Source organism: Rhineura floridana, chromosome 11 (genome assembly GCF_030035675.1).
Source record: "Rhineura floridana isolate rRhiFlo1 chromosome 11, rRhiFlo1.hap2, whole genome shotgun sequence".
NCBI classification, from domain to species: domain Eukaryota; kingdom Metazoa; phylum Chordata; class Lepidosauria; order Squamata; family Rhineuridae; genus Rhineura; species Rhineura floridana.
This window is the reverse complement of record NC_084490.1, coordinates 46,982,401-46,993,488: the sequence shown is the minus strand read 5'-3', so window position 1 is coordinate 46,993,488 and position 11,088 is coordinate 46,982,401. Positions and strand designations below refer to the sequence as shown.

The 11,088-nt window shown below is 42.4% G+C and overlaps 1 protein-coding gene across 1 annotated transcript; it reads left to right on the top strand.

Moving 5' to 3' along the window:
* Positions 1–402: 402 nt before the first annotated feature.
* On the top strand, positions 403–9,429 carry LOC133366368 (coenzyme Q-binding protein COQ10 homolog B, mitochondrial-like). Its single transcript, XM_061589390.1, has 5 exons — positions 403–668; positions 1,951–2,133; positions 3,474–3,666; positions 6,857–6,958; positions 8,721–9,429. Exons 1-5 carry the CDS (start codon positions 574–576, stop codon positions 8,877–8,879), a joined length of 732 nt encoding a protein of 243 aa, XP_061445374.1. The 5' UTR covers positions 403–573; the 3' UTR covers positions 8,880–9,429.
* The last annotated feature ends 1,659 nt before the right edge of the window (positions 9,430–11,088 follow it).

Genomic DNA, 11,088 nt, shown 5'->3' with positions numbered 1-11,088 from the left:
TTACTGCATTTTTATCCTGCCTTTCCTCCAAGGGGTACAAGTGCCTCCCTCCCCACTGGCTCCTCACAACAACCGTGTGAGGTAGGTGAAGTTGAGAATTTGTGACCCAGTAAGCTTCAAGGTTCTAGGAGGGATTTGAACCCTGGTCTCCTTAGTTATAGTCCGACATTAACCAGTGTACTAAACAGGCTCCTAATATCATCTTGCTTCTTGACAAAGGGCCCCTTTTAAAGGAAAACCCCCTCTTTGTCTCCCAGCAGAGGAGGACCCCGAAACGCAGTGGGGCTAGCTTATTCGACATTTTGAGATCGATTACGTAATACACATGGCTATCTAAAGAGGTGGACCCCACTATAAGGCCATTAAGTCCAGAGTCTGAAAGTACCTAACTGCACCACCGGTTCAGCTGGCAACCTGTCCGCAGCCGACCCGTCGTGCGCTCCCTGTAGGGCGGGGAGAGGCTGGCTCTCTGACACACACCCTCCCTGGTGATGACGCACTTGTATATAGGTAACTTAGGCGAGCCGCCGGTCCGTCCAGAACAGTCAGCTCTCTCTCGGTCAGCGTTGAGCAATGGCAGGAAGAACCAGCCGTCTTAGCCGGAACCTCGACGCCGTTCGGGGACTGCTGGAGATCGATTCCCGCCCGAGATGCTCGAAAGGAGCCAGGTAAGAAAAGGGCACACAGGTGGGGATCGCGGATGCAGTAGGGGGTGATCGGGTAGGAGGAGAAGGGAGGCGACTTGTTCTGGTGATCAGGAACCCTACTTTTCCCGCGCCGTTTCTACTTTCCCCCTCAAATCCTTGCGCCCGCACGAAAACAGCAGACTTTCTACCGGGAGAGCTTTAGCGATGAGAGCTAGTCATAGAGGAGCTTCTGAATCCGAAGTGTTTTTAATCATTATTAGACTATTCATTCAAACAGTTATTCCCTGCCTTTCCTTAGCCTTAACACAAGGCTGCTAACAATAGAATCACACAATAATTTAACCATTTACAGTTTAAAATATTAATTAGCAAAAAAAAAATAACAGACACTAAACGCAGTAACTGAAATATGTATGGCAGGGGATCCTGCCAAAGTTAAACTCTTTAGAAGGCAAGCCTTAACACACTTGCCTGGGAGTAACCCCAGCTGAACTCAATGGGATTTATTTCTGGGTAGACGTGTATAGAATGGAGCTATTATGCGAATGCTTAACAGCGTGACCTTAAACATGCCTACTCGGAAGTAGACGGAACTCAGTGTGGCTCACTCCCAGGTCAATGTGTATAGGACTGCAGCCTTACCAGGAATTTGCTTACTTCTGAGTAAACGTGCATATCTTTCTCAGTGAAGTCAGTGTGGCTTGAAAATGGATCTTACCATAGTTTCTTTTAACAGAAATATTTAAATCTCTGCAACTATTATAAAATGAGTAATAATTAATGTGAAGTATGTTATAATGATAAAAATAAAGTATTCTCCTTAACCATGTTTAATATTAGCAATTAATTAATTTGTTTATTAATATAGGGTGCAATCTAGCCAAAATAGAAGTACTGTACTCTGAATTCCCCCAGAGTCCAGTGGGAGAATTAACATGACATCCATTAAATCTTTCCCATTATTATCAAGAGGATGTGCAGCGAGTTGAATTCAGAAGAAACAAGTCCAACTGAGTTCCATGGGACTTACTCCCACGTAACAGTGCCTGGACTTGTCCCTTTAATGTGTTTCACTTTGGATGGATTGTGTCCATACTCAAACATGATTTACTAATTAATAACAAAAGATCAGCACTAGGAAATAACTGTACTACCCTGACACCTTGTTTTCCCTCCCTGCAACAGTCTAGCTACCCTGGCTTCTCAATAGTAGTTCACTCTTTTCCCCTCTGGGCAAGAAAGGTACACTACCTGCTCCTCACAGTTGCCCTTATTTTGTGCCTCCTTTCCTATTTTCTTGCAGATTGGCCTTGCCACATTACAGACACTTAAGCTCAAACAGGATTTCCCTGCCTTGCATTCTGAAGATCAGCCCTTCCCTGGCTTCCAAGTCAACCACCAAACAGCAGACCCGGACCTTTCTGAATCTGGCAGCCCCCCTGCTTGGTGCCAAGCGAATGGAGTATGCAGAAGTCCACCAGCTCCCGTGAGTATGCCAAACTGTGAGTGGCCCTGCCCCTGGGTTAGTTCTTGCTGAGCTTGGTAAGCCTTTATCTGGGTTGGACTGAATATATATATGGCTTTGCGTGACTCAATGATCCTCCAAATTAAAACAACAAAACAGCTTGCATATAGGAAGCAAGCATATCGCAAAGAATGCTAGGCTAGAATCCATCCCCCTGACATCACAGAATCACAGAGTTGGAAGGGATCTTGGAGGTCATCTAGTCTAACCCCCTTCAGTGCAGGATCTTCAGTTCTGGATGCAAGTAGTGGTGGTGATGGTGGTGGTGGCAGTAGTAGTAGAATTTATATCCTGTTCTTCCTCCTGAAGGAGCCCAGAGTGGCAAACATAAACAAAACAATTTAGCAAGAAAAATAAAAGCGTGCTAAAACCAGTTAAAAACATTCCAAAAACATTTTAAAACACAGTTAAAAACATTATTTCATAAGTGACCTTCAGATTGCCAGGAACAGTCCCCTTCAGTCATCAAATGCCTGGGTAAACAGGAATGTTTTCAAGTTCCTCCTGACAGTCAAGTGGTGGAGACAGGCTCACCTCACTTAGGAGGGCATTCTTCAAACAAGGAGCTGCCATCAAAAAGCCCCTGTCACAGGTTACTGACAACCAGTCAGCCAGCTACAGTATCCCTGTCAGATTGCCATCCATCTCCTAAGGCAGTTTGTCCAATTGTTGAACAGCTTGTACTGTTACAAAGTTTCCCTTAATGTTTAGGAGAAATCAAATTTCCTGTCATGTTCACCCATTGGTTCTAGTCTTGTTCTCTGGAGCAACAGTTTTCTATCTGAAGGGAGTTGTGTGTGTTTTTTCTGTTTTTTTGCAGGGGGTGGCACTGCAACCAGACTTTAATTAATTAATTAATTAATTATTAGATTTATATCCTGCCCTTCTTCTTAGTAGGAGCTTGTAGATTGGCAAAAAGGATTGTGTCCAGTATGAGTCCTAAGCAAAGCAGACTCACTGAAATTAACGGACATGACTAACTTGGGTCCATTCATTTCAATCAGTCTGCTCTGAATGTAATTTAGTTGGATGAAACCCAGACTCTGTGGTTTACTACCTCACTGAGAACTAGGCCTCTGCTTGCTTCACTCTGCACATGCTCAGAAGCATTTTTTTATTGATCACTTGTTCTATACATCAGAAACATGCTCTGCAGTGAAGCTCAAGAGACACTTCCCATGGATTTTAGAGTGTCTGTGTGAGGGAAGGCTAGGCTCTTTATATGCTTTGTCTTTTGTTTTTTTCTTCACACCCAAGTTGATCATTCTTCCTCATTGCCCTTTCACCTCTTTCTCTTGCAGGTATTCTGTTGAGCAGCTCTACGATATCGTGGCAGATGTGGCCACCTATCAGCTGTTTGTGCCCTGGTGCAGCAGCTCCCGTGTCATTTCCCATCGCAATGGCTTCTTGAGGGCTGAACTGGAAGTGGGATTCCCTCCTGTGGCAGACCACTATGTCTCTGAGATATCCTTGGTGCCTCATCATCAGATCCGGGTGAGGGGCATGGGGGGATTGGACTGGCGTTTCCCTGGGTGACCTGTTGGTGAGATTTTGTGTGCCCTGCTTTGTCAGGAACTACTTTCTAGAATGAGGGATTGAAATGTGACCCTTCCTAGGAGTCATGCTCACTCACTGTCCCAGAATCCCAGCAATGAGTGAGCTAGGGATAGTTAATCCAGGGCCTTTCAATATTGCTCGACTACAGCTACCATCATCCGTGTCTGTTGGCCATGCTGGCTGGGACTGGTGTCCAACAACATCTGGAGTGACCAAGTTTCACCATCCCTGAGTTAATCAGTATAGAATGGGACAATCTCTCTGCACAAGGGCAGAGGCACACTTGCTTCTGTCATCACCTAATGTGTTCCAAGTTAGAGTTGCTGCCATTTTACGGGCCCTGCTCCTGGGAATTTAGCAACAGGCTGACACCAAAATTGATCAGGTCATGCTTTTCTTAAAACATTTGTCTGTATGCCAGAACAATCTTCTTCTGCTCAATATTTGTGCATTACATTGCATATTAAGCATATAAGCCGCCCTATTATAGGGTACAAGGGCGGGATAGAAATATTTTAAATAAAATTAAAATTAAAGGCACAGGAGCAAGATGATTTGTTATTATTTAAAGAGGCAACCTTAGTTTCAGGCCAGGAAGCTAGATTTCTTAACAAATTCTAGATGTAAGCCCAGCTGCAAATTAAGCCCTCCCACTTGCATTCAACGCAAAGAAGATCTTGGCTATGCACAGATATGTCAGAGCTCCATGAAGTCTTATTTCTGACTCCAGAAATGGAAGTATTGGTATGAAACAAACCTAGGAAGGGCACTCCTGTGCTCCAAGCTAAACTGGCTTCAACTCTGATAGCTTATCTTAAAGAATCCTGGGAGGTGTAGCCTCAGGAAATAGCTGAGTACTGTTAGCCAGTCATTAAGCTATGACCCAGGTATTTCTTATGGCTGTAACAGAGTTTTTAAATCAGGTTTGAAACTGGTTTAAAATTGTAGCGTGATCTAACACTCTAGGGCAGGGGTAGCCAACATGGTGCCTTCCACATGTTCGGAGCTACAACTATCATCCTTGGCCATGCTGACTGGGGCTCATCTGGAGGGCATCACTCTGGCTGCCCCTGCTCTAGGGCTTCTGGTGACTCGACTGTCTGATGAGTAGAAATGTGAGAAATGCTTATAATCTTCCTCTCTTTGGGCTAAAGATTCATCTGTATAAACTGGAATTAGTTTTGCTGTCTCTGAAAACTGTCGATCTGAGTGTGAACACTGAATTTCTTTGTTAGTAACTTGGAGCACAGAATTATCATTTCTGGAATTCCTTGGGTGAAAGCTGTTGCTGTCAAACCAGTATGAGACTGGTTTCAGCTTTATAACATAGCAGCTCCTTGACTCACTTCCTCTCTCTTGCGCATGCTTTCCTTCACATGCAAATAAATAACATCCTGGGAAAAATGATGTCAGCATATATTTAAAAGCAACAACCACCTTGTAGTGTTACAATAGGATTTGCCAGTGGACATCTTGAAATGTCAGTGAATTCCCCAGAGCAAACAGGATCCCCCCCCATACACCAGATGTGTTAAGTAAGACCTCTTAGAATTCCCTGGTGTGATTGTCTGCTATGTTGAAACTATAGATGCGGAGATTTAAACAATTACCCTCCTGTTATCTCCACCTATGTGACCTAGAATTCCAAAAGACTATTGTGCACTTCCCGGAGTTGTGGAAGGTTTTAGAGTCAGGCAGCTGTACCTGGATTTTTGTTTCCTTCAGAAGACAGTATTTATTTATTTATAGATATACAAGTTAAGGATAAACAGAGGCAAGCAGCATATATGCTCCTAGAGAGCAGCAGATCCACTATGCCACATCAAATCCCCAGAGAGAGAGATACTGGCAACATCTATTTATTTATTATTTATTTATTAAATTTATATCCTGCCCCTCCTCCCAGAAGAAGCCCAGAGGGCCATAGGTCTCCCAGTCATGATACATACTGAACCACAGAGTTATTTCTGTTGGATCACGTAGGTCCCAGGGGCAGTTATATATTTTTCTCCAGTTGGAATTGGCTTGGAGGTACGAATAAAAAATCAGTACTGAATGATTAATGCTGCCACATCTTGATTGCTCCATCAATATAGACACCATGGTATAGAACCTCTATGAGAGATTTCACTCCGTTTGGTCATTTAGACCCCTTCCTCTGTCTTTGGCATGCATATTGCATTCCCCCCTCATTCACTTTAATTGATGTCTAGCTGTCCTCAGTGACTTTTTAGTAAAGTCCTAAAATTTGAACCACACACACAAAGCTGGACAGGGCGAAGGGGAGTGAAATACAACTGCAATTAATCGCTTTACTGTAGAATATATGGAATTAAGTAGTATTGGTTATTGGGGATGGGTGGGGAATTGTTACTGTTTTGGGGTCATTTATGACCTTAAATGCTTTGGACTGTTTAGCTGGTTTCAAATAGTCTTGCATTAGTTCAGAGAACACCAAGAATGATAAAAGGCTGGATGTGTGCTGCTGTGTCCATGGGTAATGGGTATACAAATCTGTTAGGCATGGGGATCCAGGTAGAGCAGGGTTGGGGATCCTATCCCCCTCCAGATGTAGTTGGACTCCAACTCCCATCAATCATAGCCAGTATAACCAATGTTCAGGGCTGATAACAGTTATAGTTGATGCAGGGTAAGAGCTGCACATGTTACCTCACTCCAGGACAGTTTCCCCCCCTCTACCATCACCGCTCCATTCCCAATGAAGGACCCAGAACAGACTCATCTCCAGAAACCGATTTCCACATACGGAATTTCTGATCTGACCACTTTCTTGGGCTACTGAATTCTGGGCCTATTATCAATTTCTGTGTTCATCTGAGACTTTTTTTGTTAGAGAGGGATAGAGAGACAGTTCTGCCCATAACTTAGAGGGGTTTCTGATCTGACACAACTCTCTTTATAATGTTTCAAATTACTTACATTAGTACATTTGCAGAATATTAAAGTCAAGAGTGTTAGCTGCCAATTCTGTCTGTCTAGGGTGAAGGAAAACTTGCCTAATCTTACATCAACAGCAGGTTTGTCAAACTGAGAACAGTATTTTTTGTGTCTGAATTGATTTCAAAACAGCGGGCATTAACCCTATGCTGTTTTTTCTTCCCTTCAGGCTGTGAGTAAGGATGGGCGGTTATTTCAGCATCTGGAGACACTGTGGCAGTTTCAGCCAGGACTTCCAGGACAGCTGGACACCTGCACACTAAAATTTTACGTAAGTGCTCTTTGTGTGCCAGCTCCTGGTGAAGGTGTGACTCTAAGGTCAATAGAACATGTGGTAAGAGCTGCATGTTTGCAGATTCCAGTTTCATCATAAGTTCAAAGATTCATTAAGCGGGAGGATTTATTGCAAATGTGTCACTGATTGACTAGGTAATTTCACTTGGGTTTTTTATTGGTTCTCATAAGCAGAGAGGTGTCATTCACTAGAAGTCTTATTCAGCTGCTTGCCCCAGTTTTCATAGTTCAGCCTACACATCCAGCATACCTTCACAACCACAAGGACTAGATACCTGCTTTTTAAAAAGTAAATCTTGATGTTTTCATAAAGCTGGATTCTGCATGCAGAACCATATATTCTATTATTTTCTGTGCTTCTGCAGAATTGCAACAAAGGCAGCCCAAAATTTGCCATTTCAGAATGAAATTTCATCCATGTGCCACATGTTAGATTAGTGCTGTTATTTATTTGCAATTGTTTCCTTTGTAAGAAAGGAGTAAATTCTATTGCCCAAAAAAGAGGACAAGAGAAGATGCAGATCTGCAGAAAAATTGTGTGTGATTTTTTATGTATAGCTGCAAATTTAACAATCAGTGCTATAATTTAAACAGTACAGTTGGCCTTGCCAAAGTGGGGAAGACTTTGACCAGGTGGCCTGTGTATTTGCACAGTCTACTGTCCAGGTGCTAACTGCTGATGGGCAACTTCAAAACCCCAGTTCTCCCTTCTTATGGGTGTTTAGATTTAAACTAGACACTTCAAATAGAGGACTGTCCCCTGTAAGGTAGGCCAGATGGAGCAGGGCTTGGGGATTTTGAGGATCAGCAGTGTGCCCCCTACAGGGATATGGCTCTTAGGAGGTGCCTGACAATGCTGTTCCTATCTCTCAGGATGATGTTGCTCACGTTTATTGGGATGAGAGATGAGCTGGGCACCACTGCCACCGAGGGCTTTTTTAGAGTGATACGGGGGCTCTGGGCAAAATATCCTCTGATGGGCTCCCTTTTCTGTTGGTGGCCCCTGGCAGATTTATCTGGCAATGGTGGCAGGCAGCAGCAGTACCCCAAAGTTGGAGCTGTCACTTTATATTTCCCATGATGCCCAAGAGTGATGCTACAATGTGGGAAATTAAAACGGCAGACCTAGCTGCCCAGGGCGCTGGGCCATTTTTTAAGAAGTAGGTCCTAGGACAGGCATCAGTGGTGGGCCCTGCCAGTGTGTTGGGCCCTGACAGCTGCCCAAAGATGCCAGGTGCAGATGCTGACTTTATTTATTTATGTATTATTTGATTTATATCCTGACCTTCCTCCCAGCAGGAGCCCAGGGCGGCAAACAGAAACACTAAAAACACTTTAAAACATCATAAAAACAGACCTTAAAATACATTAAAACAAAACAACGTTAAAAACATTTATTTATTTATTTATATACTACCCCATAGCTGAAGCTCTCTGGGCGGTTTACAATAACTAAAAACATTAAAAACAAATATACAAATGTAAAAACATATCTTTTAAAAACAATTTAAAACACATGCTAAAATGCCTGGGAGAAGAGGAAAGTCTTGACCTGGTGCTGAAAATATAAGTGTTAAAGCTTAAAAAAAAGCTTTAAAAACATATTTTTTAAAAAGGGTTACAAACATATTTTAAAGAAACATATTAACAAGCAATTCTAACACAGACGCAGACTTTGGTATGATAATGCTCCCCCCCCCAATGCATCAGTGTATTAATTGCTTTTATCTTGCCCTCAGGTCTCCTTTGAATTCAAGTCAGCTCTTCATTCCCACCTGGCCAGCCTCTTCTTTGACGAGGTAGCCAAGCGGATGGTGTCAGCCTTTGAGCAACGAGCAAAGAAGCTGTATGGTCCACAATCAGCAGCCCGGCCACCCAAGGCAGTTTGCTGCATGTGACAGAATGGCCTTATTTAGGACTAAGTGTGAGGCATCTTTCCTAACAGAGGAAGTCTAACAGAGGACTTTTTGCTTTACCATCCAGCCTGGATCTCTTCCTGGATGCCATTTTTAAGGACATTGTTTCAAGTTTTAGTTTATTTTTTAAAAAATATATTTATTACTTACAAGATAACCTAATTCTCATACCTGGTATCTTGTATATAAAAAGCAATCAACATATATATAATTTAGCTATGCATATTCAGTAACAAGATAATATCCAAGGGACATTGATTTATTTATGTCTATTTAACTTGCAAAAACCTCAGAATAAATTATTTGATTATGTTGTTTTATTGAGAATTTTGCCCTAGGTTAATTTATTTGATATTTAATTCTGCTGGTCTAAGGATGACTCTTTAACTACAAAGGAGACTTCTGGCAATGACTGACAATAGGGCATGTGTGGAATTTTGATAAGGTTTGTTTTTAAAAATCTCCAGGTTTTTAAAGATGTGGTGCTTTATTTATTTTATTTTAAATGCCAATAAAACTTGAATACTTGTAATACTTTTGCCCCTAATTCTTTTTCTGAAAACTTTTTAGCACAATCCACTGGCACATTTTCCACCTTAAGCTCCCCTTGAAATGAACACAGAGGTGCTCCAGGTTAGCATAGTTCCCCTTCCTTTCAATCAGTGGTTGGAATGAGCTAGTTCGATTTAACTCAGTTTATTGAATTAGTTCAAAAATCTCTGGCTGAACATGAATTTAATTCATTTTGGGGTAGAACTTTTAATGATTTCTAGTTCATCTTCAAGTTCATTCTCTTGCATGCATATGACTCTTTGGGCCTTTAAGTTTAAAGATCATAATTGTGGGGGGAAATAAATGATATAATGAACTTTCCATTCTATGTGTATTTTGATGTTTTCTTAATCTTCGTAAGCATATTTCATGCTTCAGCACAGCAACTTTTAACATTCAGTATGTTGAAAAAAATTGCCGAGGATCATTTGGATGAACTTGGGTTGAACTGTGAACTGAACGTAACCAAACTAGTTCATTTTGCAAAAGGGAAGAACGCAAACTGGAATTAGTTTCTTTTAAAAATTAACTTTCCAAGCTCGGCTTTCAATGCAATGTTATGTACAATGGGCTGCATCAGCTTTTCAGTGGTATATATGAAGAATGCTTTGCCTTCTGTTCTTGAAACCACAACAGTTTGTTCTAGGATAGTTTGAACAGTTCTAGGGAAAGTAAGTTTGTAAGACATGGTTCAAGAACAGTTGTGGTGATGTGTATTTTGCTTCCTGTGTCAGCTCACAGTGAGAACATGCAGGAATGTGTGAGCTGACCAGGAAACTGAGTGACTGTTAAAAAAACTTGGGACAGAAGAGCAGAGCTGTTGGTCTTTTCCTGTTTTCTTCCTCCACCTTGATGCTCTTTGACCATCCTGCAAACTCACGCAAGAGTGTATTAAATGTGTGGAAGAATATTGAGAAAAGGCGGAATGCTTATACTTTTGAATAAGCTGGAGGCACTCAAGCCCTCCCTCCTAGAGTGTAAGAATATATTGTGGTAAGAATCATGGGCAACCTCAGAAATTGGGGATGGATGATCAATATTCAAAATAAATGGACAAACATCAAAGAACAGGTCTACAATTTCTGGTAGCTCTGGTGATTAAATGATGGAATATAATAGTGGAATAAATGTATAGTGTGAATGTGCAGAATGACTTTTCCCACAACCACCTGTGGTGCCGCCAGGGCAGGACTTTTAGGACTGAAACCCAGGCCCTTGCTCAGAAGAATGAGCAAGAGGGGCCCCACAACCACAGCAGGGTTGGCATGCCACATTTTGAAGTAAGTAAAGGAATACGCATTAGACTAAGGAAGGGATTCTCAGGCGCAGGGGCCCAATGGGGCCTTCCAAGCCTCATTTATCCAGGCCTCAAAACTCTCCCTAGGCCACGCCACCTCTCCTCAAACCACACCTCTCACCAACCCTGCTCTGTACTCTCTTCAAGGGCTTTAGTCTGCCTAGATTAGAAGGTATCCTTGAACTGTGATTTTGTCTTTCGCTTGCCTGGATGCAGAGATGGGAGTGACGTGTGGGTGGGTGTACAGAAACCTCTGACGTCTACATGGCTGGAATGCAGCCTCCTGTACAAAGGTTCAGAAGCACTTCCATTGCTCTGCCCACTTTTGTCTCTGGCCATGCC